We start from the raw sequence: 13,390 nt of genomic DNA on the forward strand, positions 1-13,390 counted from the left end.
CTGTTGGTACGGGCTCAGGCGAAGCCGAAACCGCTCGATCCGGTGCGCACTGCGTGCAGGAGTCGCATCGAAAACTGCTCGGCGCTCACGTATTTGGGAATTCGGAGCGTCAAGAAGCACGTCTGAGCCATCGGGAGGTGATCCGTGGATAGTTTATCATCGAATCGAACCTTGAAGTTGAGACCTTCGAATCCGCTGTGCGGAAGATGCGTATACGCCGCCCAAAAGTGCAACAGTAACGCTTGATCGGAGGATGAAAAACTTTCAATGGCTTGCCAGAACCACTCGACGCGTCGCTCTTCTTCAGGGCTCGCCACTTTGGGTTCATATATTGTTGCTTTCCTCCACGATTCGATCGAGATCTTTGGCAGACCGCAGACCATACGTTCGAGATCGACGGGCGACAGAGAAGACAACAACTCGGCGGGAATGACGTCACACACGCCCTTTCGAGCGGCTTGCGCCACCGTCTCAATACTCTCACCATTCACCATTTCCATCGAACTCCACGCGTACGTTTGAACGAACTGCTTGCGATTGGCGTCGGTGACAGCGATGTCTCGTCCTCCGGGCACAAGCTCAAATTCGGACAATGCTCCGTTTGGCAAACGCACAGTGCGCACAAAATTCAACTCAGACATAGCCACCCACTTGTTCGACTGGTGGGAGATGGAATGCGTGTTGAGCGTCATTAGAGTACGACCGAATTCTTCGTCCACGGCCGCAAGTTGTGATAACGTCCCCCTCTTACCGAGGAGCGCGCTCCAAATCCACGGTGCCAAGGGCAGGACGACGTTGACGTTACTTGAGATGATCAGACCAATCACCTTGCCAAAAAACATAGCCGCAGGAAGAGGTGCGTCGGGCCGAAGCGTCAAAAAACCGCTCGTTCCTTGCCCATAGGACGGCATGTCGCACAAAACAGCCTCGCCTGGCTTGTTCGGCGCGCCGCGAGCGAGAGTGTCGACCAGGATTTGTAGTGCTTCGCGGTTGACGCCATCTCCCAGGCCGTCTTCGCCTTCAAACGACGCGTTCAACGATCTTCCGACGAGAGCTCGACGACATAAAGAATTGATCGCTCGCCAAGCGGAATGACACGGTGAAGCTCGATCTAAAACCATCGAGATGGAAGATGCATTCTGAAATTCAGCGGCATGGCGTTTGAGATCTTTCCTGAGACGGGATATTTTGAACGCGTGCGGGAACACATCCGCGGACGCTCCGATCAAATCAAGAGAGCTTCCGAAATAGAACATATTCGGTGAAACCGCTTGGAACATTGAAAACGTCTTGTGCCATTTCGGATCGGTAAGCAACGCGTTCACAGCGTTGGATGCCGACGTACCACTCGGTCGCAGCTCAGCAAAGCAGTGTAAAAGCAGTTGAGTCATGTCAACAATTTGCTGCACCGGGCTGTACACGGGAAATTCACCTTGCGTTTCGCTCAACCAACGCGAATTTCCTAACAAGTTCAATCCTCCTCGAATGCCTTTATTCCCGCCGTCAAACGCCCATCCTAATATGGCCATTGGTGTGGCGATGCACGCGAGAGAGCTCACACAGTCGTTCAGAGCGGCAACAACAGGATCAAGATCCACGACATTCTCTGAGCGAGTGATTCTTCTCGTCGTTTTCGTCGTCTTTTCTCGGCATTTGTCTTCTTGTTTCACCTCGACCTCGTCATCTATCGGAACAACCACACTTGAGCTGGACTTGACTCTTTTGCCAGAGACTTGTGAGATGGCTGCACAAAGAGCGAGGAGTACCCCGAGCCGAACGCCCTTACGCGCATTCGCTCTCGAAAGGAATTCCATGCCAGAAACAACGGGCTCGTCGCTAGGAGTGTACACTGTCTTGTTCATGTATCCTTCACACGCTGTTCCAGCGTTCTCAACAGTCGATCTGACTTGCTTGGCCCATGCGGCAGTCTCAGCGAGACTTTTTCGCAGCTGAGCGGGAAGCGTAGCTTGTGAAACCTCAATTGACTCAACCCAGCGACCATCGTCCTTAGCCGCGTCGCATATGATGCGCGCAAACATGAAACACAGCCCACTTACGGAATCAACCACCGTTGGCGATACGTTAGCGTCAGCCAAATCGTGCAGAAGCTGCGGCGCCACAAGCGCAAACAGCTTGCCGAAAGTGTACTGAGGGAACTCGCTGTCTTCCATGGAGAGCCCGGCAAGAATAGCTTGTGAAACCACGTCACTCATCTCATGACGACCTGCGTTACCATTGTTTGGAAACGTTGCACTTATACCATTCGCCCCTGTGCCCCAACAGATGAGCACGTCACCAAGATGAGCCAAAGTCTTCCACCAATTCTCAGCACGCAACTTCGGAACTTGACCTCCCTCGAGATACGCTTGCAGAACCATGCGCAAGACCACCGTCACGGCGGTACAAAACATGGAGGCAGGGGCATTCAGTGCGTGAAACTCGCCATTGACTTCGCTCACAAGGCCATTCATGATGCATATCTGCATAGGCATGCAATGAACAGTCAGCGCACGACCCAACACGGCGCACCAACGACCGTCCATCGCGGACTGCTTGGCGAGACGTTCGCACAGAAGAACCGGTTTGCTGCATCCGAGCTGTGACAGTTCCTTCGAGTTAGAGTACCCGAGTAACTCCCACCGCGCGATGTGTTCAAATAACTTGATGGTGTTCGGTGATTTCGTCTTGCTCTTGCCAGTGTCGAGTAAAGGCGTCGACACCGAGCGAAGTCGAGTTGAAAGGTTCGTGACGAGACGCGTGATGCTAGTGGCCTCACGTAAACGAGCTTGACTCACAGGCTGCGCGATAGCGCTCGTCGCTGGCACACGCACGGGGTGACCGCGCTCCGTGAAAGTCAGACGGGCATGCACTCGGGTGCTGGATGCAAGACGATACGCGTGCATGCGCGCCTCCGCAGGATCAGCCGCCATGTCGGAATCATCAGTTCCAGCCGCCCGAACAGCCGGAGCATCCAGGTTAGACTGATGCATCCATTCCATCAAGTGAGTGGGACGAATATCTTCCTCCACTTGGTTCGCAACCGAATTACCCACTCCTGGGATCCCTCCCGGAAGCTGACTAAGACTAATCTCAGTAGCGGACGCTGACGGCACGAATGTTCCGGGAGCATCGTGACTTGCGTTCATCATTCGTCGAAAGGGCAGCATTTCAAAACGACGCGCCCGCAGCGCAAAGTTCGCTAACGACGACGACGCATTCACGTTGTCGCGTCGACGCTCCTGATCAAAAGCTTCCAGTGCGTTGTTCAGCGGAACAGCGTCATCAAACGTCCCTTCGTCGCCATCCGAACCGCGAGGAGCGTCGCTACCGCTCATTCTCACCTCCCTCATGTCGGTGTCACGAATATGCACGACTTGATCCACATCACCTGTTGACGCATCACGAACGATGTGCCTCGCCGGTGAACTCGCACCACTCACCGCTTGCCAAACAGCAGACCACGACGCCGGCGAGCCTGAATTAGTATCATCTCTTGACGTGCTCAATGTGTGCGTCGGCGGACCGTGGTAGCTCTCGTGCAGCTCCGTCAGAGCAAGCGGCGTTAACTGAATGATGTGATCCGGGTCGATGGCGCCGGTATTACCATCGGAATCATCACCGTCCATCGAGTTGTCCAAGCCCTTGACGATTTCTTCGAAGTTGTCGTTCAAACTCTGAATGAAGCCACAGTTCATCCGCCAAGCTCGACGGAGTTTGCCCAGTTCAATCAAAAAGCGCCCCGCTCTTCGTGGATCATACAGATTACCCTCGTTCGTGGACGTGCCGATGACTTTGAATATGAGAAACATACAGCGGTTGAGCTGCTGCGTCATGTGCGTTCCCGCCTCGAGAGCGCCGACAGCCTCGGCGCGCAGCAAGGGCATCATCGTGTCGAACGCCGCATGTACGAAATCCATGTAAAGATACGCTAAATCCAACACACACGGCCCGAGCTCGCGGCTCTGCATCGCCTTGAACGGGTCCACATCTAGAACTCGCTGGGCTTGCGCCCTCGCGAGCTCCATCAGTGTGAGCACCTTCGCCCGTGCTAACCTGATATCGTCACCACTCCCCAGTCGCAGCGCCGGCGTCCGCTCGTTATTATTCATGATTCTCGCCAACTTATTCAGTGACACGCTGAGCTGTTCGGCCGGCTCCGCTAAATCATTCAACTGCTTCTGCACCGCCGCCACGAGCTCCAGGCGCGATCCCACGCTCGGCAAACCCAGCGCCGTGGTCAGAGACTTTAGCTCCCACTCCGACGCATCTGTGCGCCAATCCCACGTTTTCCCCGCTCGATCCGACTCATCACTCACCGGCGCGATCGCGTCGAGCACCCTCCCCGGACTCGGCGAGTTCGCAGGCGAGCCCGAGTACTCCGCGAACAACCTACTCAACACCGCTTCCCTGGCGCCGGGCGCCAACTCGGCGATTCTCTGCGCTCGCGTCGCTCGATCGTCAGTCTCTCTCCTCCTTCCGCGATCGCATCGAATCACGACATCTCAACGAACGTTCGAGTCCGCGAAACCTCCGCATCGACCGCGCGCGTCGCACGAACTCCGTCCCGAGACGCCGCGTCGTCGCGTCCCCGCGCGTGGCTCCGCCTCGCCGCACCTTCAACAACTCCTCGGCGCCGTCTCCCCCCCCCCCTCGCCCGCGATCCGTCGCCGACTACTCGCCGGTCGCTCATCATCCGCTCCGCCCCTCCCCGTCGCCGTCTCCGCGCGCTTCCGACCGCCCATCGTCCCTCGCCCTCGTCGCGCGTCCGACACCGCGCGTTCGCAGATCCCCACCCCCGCGTCCCTCTCCACCGCGCCCGCCCCCGCGCCCCCCCCCGCGCGGTCACAATATTCTTTTGCACCCCACGTCGTCGTCGCGCCCGCGTCGTCGCCGTCGCCGCGCCCGCGACGCGCGAACTCGCGCGCGCGCGTCGGGCGCAACCGTCGGCGAGGACGCCGGTCGCGCTTTATCGTCTCACCCTCGATATCGCGACGGCGTCGATCGCGTCCGAGTACGACGTCGCGGGTGTGTTTATGAAAAAATCCCACATCACGCGCGCGTCGCCGTCGTCGTACTCTGGGGATGTGCGCGCGATGTGTGCGCACACGGGGTCGTCGAGGGATCGTCGTGCTCGGACATTCGGCACGGGACGGCGCACGCGAGAGAGGCATCGTCAGAGACGACCGCGTGTTCCCGACAAAGAGTCTCATTTTCCTTAAGAAGCGTCTCATCGTCCCTACGAAGCGTCTCTTTTTCCCTGAAGAAGCGTCTCATCGTCCATACGAAGCGTCTCATCGTCCCTACGAAGCGTCTCATCGTCCCTGAAGAAGCGTCTCGTCGTCCCTAAAACATCTAGGGTCTAAAAGACCACGCGCGTCGGCGATGTCGGTGCCCCCATCGCGCGGCGCCGGCGCATGCGGGTCGGGCTCGGACGACGCGAACGCGTGGTCGTGCGTCGAAGCGACGCGCGCGCGCGGTCGACGCGGCGCCGCGGTCGACGCCCCGCGATGGCGTCGCGGGGGGGGATCTCGAGCGAGCCCACGGATGATGACGTGAAGACGTTTCATAAAGTGTGCGCCGCGGCGTCGTGGGAGGGACTCGTGGAGAACGTCAAGGCGAGCGCGAACGCGGGGGAGCTCACGAGTGGGGTTCTGGGCGCGGGGTATCTGGTGTTTAGCGAGAGTAAGAAGAGAGGAGAGAGCGAAGAGACGCTGGCGGTGATGCAGAGCATCATTCAGGTGATGACGCAGGCGTTGTTGACCGTCGGGGCGTCGCCGGCGCAGCGAGCGATGGACGACATGATGGGGTTCGACGTGCGCGAGGAGAGGAAGCTGGTGGATAGACTCGAGGAGGCGTATAACGACGGGATCACGTCGTACGACATGGCGGAGTGTCTGAAGAGTTTTATCGAAAACTTGCAGGTGCAAGAGATGTCGTTCGAGCTCGAGCTCGCCAGGGCGAGAGAGGCGAAGTGGGACGACCAGGTCGCCAAGCTCGAGAAGCTCGCCGAGGAGCGCGTCGAGGCGCAAAAGCGGGCGATGAACATGCTGAAATTGATGAACATCGCACCGCCGGATCCCCCGGCGCCGGCCCAGGGCGTGGCCGGGACGTCCGCCGCGGACGTCTCCGAGGACCCGAGCCCGTTCGAGGACCAAGACTAACGCCCGCGCGTCTTCGTGATTTGATTGCCAAACCTATGAAACCATCCGATTTGTGTCTTTATCGTTCCGTCGTTCGCGCCGCCCACGCGCGGTCGATCGTCACCTACGCCGTCCGCGTTTCGGCCGCCCTGTCACTCGCGCTCCCGATTCCCCACTCGCTCCCGGTCGACCGCACTGCTCGCCGCGCGTCGACGCGCGAGCGCCGCCTCCGCACGCCGGTTGTTTCTCCTCTGTCTCGCACGCACGCATAATGCGCGCCAACGCCGCGCTCGTTAACGTCGCGACGCTTCGCCGCCGTTCCGGCGACGATCGTGCCAAACGCGCCCCTTCCGCGTCGCTCCGCTCCTCCGTCACCGGACGCGCGCTCGCAATCAGGGGTTCCCGAGACGTCGTCGCGAACGGCGCGCTCGTTCGCGCCAAAGCTGGGCTCGAGCGCGAGGTGCGTCGACGGAGAGTCCCCCGAACTCGGGTTGTCGACACGGATCACTTGAAGCGACGATACTGACGGCTTCGCGACGATGTTTCGCTCTCAGGGCGCTCGCGGGGCGCAAATGTGCTCCGTGCTCGCGATGTACGACCCGAACGCCGCTCTCGAGAGCGGGCGAGAGGAGCTCATGCGAGAGCTCAGCGCGCGCATGCGCACGCGAGGGCCAGACGGGTCCGGGTACTTCGGCTCAAAGCGATACGGTCTCGCGCACGAACGGCTGGCGATCATGGATCCGGAGGGCGGGAAGCAGCCGATCGTGTACGAAGACGGCGCGAAGACGTACGCCGTGTGCGCGAACGGGGAAATTTATAACTTCCGTAAGCTCCAGGCCAAGTACGGTTTGACGGCTGCAAAGACGGGGAGCGACTCCGAGGTGTTGCTTCAGCTGTATAAGCATCTTGGATGCGACTTTGTCAAGGAGCTCAATGGGATCTTCGGCTTCGTCGTGATCGGTGACGATGGCGATCATATGATCGCTGCTCGTGATCACGCTGGTATCAAGCCGTTGTACGTTGGCTACGGTGAAAACGGTGTCATGTGGTTTGCGTCCGAGCTCAAGGCCATCTGCGATCAAAAGTGCGAGCGCATCGAAGAATTCCCGGCCGGCTACTACTGGACCCCGAAAGACGGCTTCGTGAAGTGGTACAACCCGGCATGGGACTTTGATGACGCCGTCGGCACGAAGGACACGTCCCACGTCCGCGCCATCCTAGAGGAGGCCATCTTGGACCAAACCATGGCCGACGTACCGATTGGACTCCTCCTCTCCGGCGGGTTGGATTCAGCTGTCGTGTCGACGGTGCTCAAGCCCTTCTTGGAAAAGAGTGGCCAGGAGTACCTCTCTTTTACCGTTGGTCAAGAAGGTTCTCCGGATGTAACCGCGGCTCGCATGATGTCCGAGTTCTTGGGAACGAAGCACCACGAGTACCTCTTCACCTCCGAGGAGGCGTGCGCAAACATCGAGAACGTCATCTACCACCTCGAAACATACGAACCGGAGCTCATTCGTTCCGCCATCCCCAACTATTTCTTGGCTAAGCTCACGTCTCAACACGTGAAGGTTGTGCTCACTGGCGAAGGCTCTGATGAGCTTTTCGCTGGATATCTCTATTTCCGCGATGCTCCGAGCTCGAAACACGTGCATAATGAGCTGCGCAGAATTTTCGGACACCTACACAACGTCAACTGCCAACGTGCTGACCGCATGACTATGGCGCACAGTTTGGAGGCTCGAGTGCCCTTCTTGGATCCGCGCGTCATCGACGCCGTCATGGAAGTGGATCCGCAGTACAAGACCATCGAAGGCGAAGAAAAACCGGAGAAGCATGCTCTTCGCGCGCTGTTCGACGGCGAAATCCCAGATCCCGTGCTTTGGCGCACGAAGGCCATGCAGTGCGAAGGCGTCGGCCTCAACTGGGTGGATGATTTGCAAACGTTCTGCAACGAACAAGTGTCCGACGAGGATTACGCCAAGGCCGAGGAAATCTACCCCATCAACCCTCCTCAAAGCAAGGAGGAAATGTACTATAGAAGAATTTTCGAGAAGTACTACCACGGCATGGATAAGTTCGTCCACGTGTGGGAAGGTGGTTGTCGCGCTGGCGGTGCTGCCTGGGAGAACAATCAGTACACTCGCGCTGGCGTCAAGAATGTCAAACAGCTGGCGAAGGGTCTCACCGGCGTGCGCGGCGCGTGAGCGTGACGTTGTCAAAAAGGCGAGTTTTGAGTATATGAAATCATTGTTGTTGCTTTGTTATGAATATTTTTGACAGAGAAGAATCTGGTCACGCGCGAATAACAACCTCGTCTCGCGCGTCAACAAACTTTGATCACGTGCTTTGACTTTCTCTGCAGTGTCACCGACTCCCCGTTTGTCGAGTTCGTGAAGACGAAAGTGCGAGCGTCCGTGACGGGAAAGCTCTTCGCCACAAGTGCTTTCCGCGGACGGTACCCCGGGTACGCCATTCGATCAAAAACAACCGCACCCGCACAAACGAGACCGGACGCTCCGACCGAAGCGGCCGCCTTCTCGATGTTCCAATCGCCCTGCATCCCAACCTTGTGCGTGATGTGAATCTCCCCTCCGTCCTCGGCGAGCAACTCTGCGGCGCCGGCGACAAAGCGCTCCACGAGCGCTCTATTCGCCTCGAGTTCCTCCGCGCTCCGCGCGTCCACCCCGTGCAGCGCCGCCTCCTGCGCGGTTCCATCCGCGTCTCGCGCGACGCACGGAAAGTTCCACACCACCGCGTCGAACGGTCCGAGCTTCCGACATCGCTCCGGAAGCGTCTTCGCCAGCTCGCTCGCGTCGACGCCGTGCGCCACCTCCACCCCCCGCTCTTTCAACCCCCGCAGCGTTTCCAAACACGTCTTCCCATATATCTCCATCAACGACGCCTCGCTCTCGTACGACGTCGCCGCGATCGTCTTCCCTCCCAGCGTCCGCGCGAGCGCCGCCGAAAACGTAAAATCCCCATCCCCAACCGTGAGCACGCGTCCGCGCCGTCGCGCGTACAGCCCCACGCGCTTGCCGCCCTCGACGCCCGTCGCGTTCCATCGCGGGCACGCCTCCGGCCGCGCGTTCGCCGCCGTCGTCTCCCCCGCGCACGCGAAGACGATCCGTCGGCACGGCACGCATCCATTTCGCGCGCACGTCACCGCGTCGACGCCGACGAAGAGCGGCGGCGCGGACGTCGACGCGATCGCCGCGCGTTTCCTCGACCGCGTCGTCCCGTCGTCGTTCGCGGCGTCGCGCGCCGGCCCGGGGCCGCCCCATGCCGAACCCCGCCGAGTGAATGACGGCATCGCCGAACGCGCTCGATTGGCTCCGCGCGCGCCCCCGGGCCGCGGCGGCGTGCGCGCACGACGCGCTCGATGGACGTGCGCGCGAGCGAACGCGCGCGAGCGACGACGCGGCGGGCGGGGACGAGAAGAGCGATGGGATGGCGCGAATGGTGCCCGGAATTGGCGTTCGCGATGACTGACGACGACCGCGCGCGTGAACGACAGCGCTGGGAGAGATCGCGAGCGGATGCGGGACCGCGATCGGGTTGTCGTGCCCGAGGTGCGGCGCGCGCGTGGCGCCGTGCGATGGATGCGATCGGTTGACGACGCTCGGGGATGGGGGGACGCGGTGCTGCGCGCGGTGCGGGGCGTTGAGGATCGAGGGTGACGCGATGCGGGCGTCGATGGCGCTCGAACCCACGTGGGAGATGGACGCGGAGATGGCGATGGAGATATCCATCGGGGTGGCGCGGGATGGGGTGCGAGGGTGCGTGCGGGCGAAGCGAGAGGAGTGCGCGCGCCTGGAGCGGGAGACGCGGGCGCGGTCCGGCGACGGCGACGCGGCGATGCGACAGCGTTCGAACTCGACGCCGACGGACGATGAGAACGGAACGCCAGCGGACGATGAACGCAGACTCACGCTGAGTTCGGTGCAGTGCGGGCAACGAGTCGTGCCGGAGTCGATATTCAAGACGCCCGCGCCTTCGCGACTCGGTTTGGGATTCGCGACGCTGGCGAGATCGACGACGTCGCCCGTGGGATGCGACGATCGCGTCAAGAACGACGCCGTCCAAGCGAAGATTGTGCGTCTGAAGGGTCAGATCCTGTTCGGCGAGCGGGCTACGCGAAAGAGGCGAAGGACCGTGGACGAGTACACGTGGCTCGAACACGACATGCTCTCCTCGGCGCTGAGACGGGCGAACCACGACGCCTCGAGCGCGCGTAAGCTCATGGAACTCTCGAGCTCGTTTCTCGAAGACGCCCCGATGCTTCGAATGAACTTGACGAGGAGCAGCACGCTCAGGACGGCCATCGAGTGTTTGGAGCGAGACGTAAAGCTGCTGACAAAGGTTGATGACAAGTCACTTTTGCTCAGAGATCCCGACACCGATCCGTACGAGCGCTTGTGGCCGGGCGAAACGCGAGCGAACGATATCGAACCGGGCGTCGAGCTCTTGGGAAGAGCACTGCGAGCCAGATCAGAGTGGGCCGATCGGAAAGCTTCGGAGCGTGGCGCCACGCACTCGAAGCGGCTGCGCGAAATTACGCGCGCGCAGAACGACTTGCTCGCGACCGCGCGGGATGGAACGCGCGACTGCGAAGTCCAAGCGGCGAGAAAATCGATCAAAATTCTCATCAGCCTCTATCGCACGATGTACAGATTGACGTGCGACCTACACGACTAAGCTAGAAATACTACGCGTCGGCAAACGCGCAGCGAACAAAGTGATACAAATCTTCGTACACATCGAACGGGAAGCACTCGTCCGGGAACGACATCGTGGGGTCGTCCGCGCGCATAACGATCGTGTGTGGCAACGACACATTGCGCGCGCGAAGTGCCTCACCCATGGTTTCTCCATATCCGGTACACACTAGCGCGCGGCCTACGCCCGCCCGCGCCGCCGCTTGCATGTCCGTGACCGTGTCCCCAACGAACACCGCGTCCGCCGCCTCCACCCCGCACTCCTCCAGCGCTTCAAGCAACATCCCAGGTTCCGGCTTCCTTCGACCGCACGGTTCCGTTCGCGCCTTCCACGCGTAATAAATCGTTCCCAACTCCGCGCCCGCGTCGCGCGCCAACGTCTCCCGCATCGCCCCGTGAATCGTCTCCGTCACGTACGACGCCTCCACCAACCCCTTCCCGATCGCCGTCTGATTCGTGCACACGCACGTTCGAACGTTCGCGTCGTTCAGCGCGCGAATCGCCCGCGCCGCGTTTCGCACCAAACGAAAGTCCTTCACGTCCGTCACGCCCGGCGCCCCGACGTCGACGTTGATCACGCCGTCGCGATCGAGCAGCACCAGGCGCGGCGGGCGTCGCGTCGTCGTCGTCGTCGTCGTCGCGCGCGCGCGCGTTCGCGCCGCGCGCGAGGGCGTGGACGCGCGCGGCGCGACGCGCATTGACGACGTCATTTCGACGCGCGCGCGCGTCGCGCACGCCGCAGCGCCCCGCGCGGGATGTTCAAGGGGTGTAAACCGTCGAGCATCATCGCCCGGTGCGCCGACGGGCGACGATCGAGCGAGGACGCGCACTCGGGGGAGTGGGGGGCGTCGTTCGAACGATTTCGAGCCGAGCGTAATGAATTGAGCGAGCACGAGGCCGAACTCGCGTGGAAGGCGCAGCAAGAGGCGATGTTGCAGGAAGAAGAGGTGGCGACGCGGTTGTACGCGGAGATGGACGTTTTAGAGGGACCGGGGGGGGGAAGGGCGTCGGGGGGGAAGATCGAGGGCGCGGCGAGCGGGACGGTGCGCGCGTCGCCGACGGCGGCGGATGTCAGGGCGGCGCAGCAGGCTGATAAGAACCCGTTCGCGCGCTCGGGATAGTTCATTTGATCGCTTCGAGGGCGACGGTGACGATGACGCGCGATGACGCCGGTGTAATATTTACGTGAAATGTACGCTTACAGGACGACGTTGACTAGGCACTCCTCACGCTTCGACTTTACCAAACTTGTCCTCGATCCACTTCGACGTGACGGATTTCGGGCGTTCGATTGGATATCCAGACGCTCGAGAGAGGATCAGTTGACTCAGGACTCCGATCGCGCGCGAAGCGCCGAATAAGACTGTGTAGAAGTTTTCCTCCGTAATGCCGTAATACTGAAGGAGCACGCCCGAGTGCGCGTCCACGTTGGGCCATGGGTTCTTGACCTTACCCGTCTGCGTCAGAACGTCGGGAACGACCTCGAAGAGCTTACCGACGAGCTTGAACATCGGGTCGTTCGGCAGGTGCTTGAGCGCGAACTCGCGCTGGCACGTGTACCGTGGATCCGTCTTGCGAAGAACGCCGTGCCCGTATCCGGGAACGACCCGACCGCTTTTCAGGGTGTCCCATACGAATTCAGTGAGCTGTTCCTTGGTTGCGTCGTCACCAACCTTTTCACGCGTCTCGTTCAACCATTTCAAGACCTCTTGATTCGCCAAGCCGTGGAGCGGGCCGGCGAGACCGTTCAAGCCGGCGACGAGAGACAGGTAGGGGTCGCTCAAAGCGCTCCCGACCAAATGCGTGGTGTGCGCCGAGACGTTCCCTCCCTCGTGATCGACGTGAATCGTCATGTACAGACGCATGAGTTCCTTCACGGCTTCCGAATCGTGCCCCATCATGTGCGCAAAGTTGCCGGCCCAATCCAAGTTTTTATCGGCGGCGATGAGCTTCCCATCCTTGAACGTTCTTCTGTAAATAGCAGCGCAAACGGCGGGAAGCCTGGCGATGATATCCATGGAGTCCTCGAACGCGTACTCCCAGAACGTCGTCTTGTGCACGCCGTCCTGATAAGCCTTTGCAAACTTGCTCTCCGGTTGCATGGCCATGAGCGCGCAGCTCAGTTGCGTCATCGGGTGCGTGTTCTTCGGCAACGCGTCCAACACGTCGTGCACCGCCTTAGGCAGCTCCGCTCGCGCAGCGAGCTCCTGGCTCAACGTTTTCACCTCCGCATCGCTCGGAATCTCACCCGTGAGCATCAACCACATGATCCCCTCTGGCAGCGGCTCGCCGTTCGCCGTCGCCTTCGGAAGACGTCGCTGCAAGTCCGGGATCGTGTGCCCACGGAACCGAATCCCCTCCTCCGCGTCCAACAACGACGTCTCATACAGCATCCCGGTGATCCCTCGCATCCCTCCCATGACCATCCCCACCGTGACCTCGCCCACGCGCTTCTCTCCGTGCGCCGCTCGGATCGCCTTCAACCGCGCGTTCGTCTCCGGGATCGCCTCTCGCACCCGCGCCTTGAGCGCGCCC

At 60.6% G+C, this 13,390-nt stretch overlaps 8 protein-coding genes across 8 annotated transcripts; 4 read left to right on the forward strand and 4 right to left on the reverse strand.

Moving 5' to 3' along the window:
• Positions 1-14: 14 nt before the first annotated feature.
• OT_ostta05g01690 (HECT) lies at positions 15-4,536 on the reverse strand (the record flags this gene model as incomplete). The annotated part of the gene is made up of 2 exons (XM_022984222.1): positions 15-4,434; positions 4,487-4,536. The coding sequence occupies 2 exons, from the start codon at positions 4,534-4,536 to the stop codon at positions 15-17; spliced, it is 4,470 nt and encodes a 1,489-aa protein (XP_022838975.1).
• Positions 4,537-5,507: 971 nt separating this feature from the next.
• On the forward strand, positions 5,508-6,161 carry OT_ostta05g01700 (unnamed product; the record flags this gene model as incomplete). Its single annotated transcript, XM_003079220.1, has 1 exon — positions 5,508-6,161. One exon carries the CDS (start codon positions 5,508-5,510, stop codon positions 6,159-6,161), a length of 654 nt encoding a protein of 217 aa, XP_003079268.1.
• Positions 6,162-6,679: 518 nt separating this feature from the next.
• OT_ostta05g01710 (Asparagine synthase, glutamine-hydrolyzing) lies at positions 6,680-8,344 on the forward strand (the record flags this gene model as incomplete). Its single annotated transcript, XM_003079221.1, has 1 exon — positions 6,680-8,344. One exon carries the CDS (start codon positions 6,680-6,682, stop codon positions 8,342-8,344), a length of 1,665 nt encoding a protein of 554 aa, XP_003079269.1.
• Positions 8,345-8,463: 119 nt separating this feature from the next.
• OT_ostta05g01720 (Domain of unknown function DUF2431) lies at positions 8,464-9,450 on the reverse strand (the record flags this gene model as incomplete). The annotated part of the gene is made up of 1 exon (XM_003079222.1): positions 8,464-9,450. The coding sequence occupies one exon, from the start codon at positions 9,448-9,450 to the stop codon at positions 8,464-8,466; it is 987 nt and encodes a 328-aa protein (XP_003079270.1).
• Positions 9,441-10,835, forward strand: OT_ostta05g01730 (unnamed product; the record flags this gene model as incomplete). Its single annotated transcript, XM_022984224.1, has 2 exons — positions 9,441-9,525; positions 9,655-10,835. 2 exons carry the CDS (start codon positions 9,441-9,443, stop codon positions 10,833-10,835), a joined length of 1,266 nt encoding a protein of 421 aa, XP_022838976.1.
• Positions 10,836-10,845: 10 nt separating this feature from the next.
• OT_ostta05g01740 (HAD-superfamily hydrolase,subfamily IIIA) lies at positions 10,846-11,565 on the reverse strand (the record flags this gene model as incomplete). Its single annotated transcript, XM_003079224.2, has 1 exon — positions 10,846-11,565. One exon carries the CDS (start codon positions 11,563-11,565, stop codon positions 10,846-10,848), a length of 720 nt encoding a protein of 239 aa, XP_003079272.2.
• Positions 11,566-11,610: 45 nt separating this feature from the next.
• OT_ostta05g01750 (unnamed product) lies at positions 11,611-11,976 on the forward strand (the record flags this gene model as incomplete). The annotated part of the gene is made up of 1 exon (XM_003079225.1): positions 11,611-11,976. The coding sequence occupies one exon, from the start codon at positions 11,611-11,613 to the stop codon at positions 11,974-11,976; it is 366 nt and encodes a 121-aa protein (XP_003079273.1).
• Positions 11,977-12,081: 105 nt separating this feature from the next.
• OT_ostta05g01760 (Citrate synthase active site) lies at positions 12,082-13,390 on the reverse strand (the record flags this gene model as incomplete). Its single annotated transcript, XM_003079226.2, has 1 exon — positions 12,082-13,390. A coding segment is annotated over one exon (1,309 nt), but the record flags the coding sequence as incomplete, so codon positions are not given.

This window comes from Ostreococcus tauri (genome assembly GCF_000214015.3).
Source record: "Ostreococcus tauri WGS project CAID00000000 data, contig chromosome 05, whole genome shotgun sequence".
Taxonomy (NCBI): Eukaryota; Viridiplantae; Chlorophyta; class Mamiellophyceae; order Mamiellales; family Bathycoccaceae; genus Ostreococcus; species Ostreococcus tauri.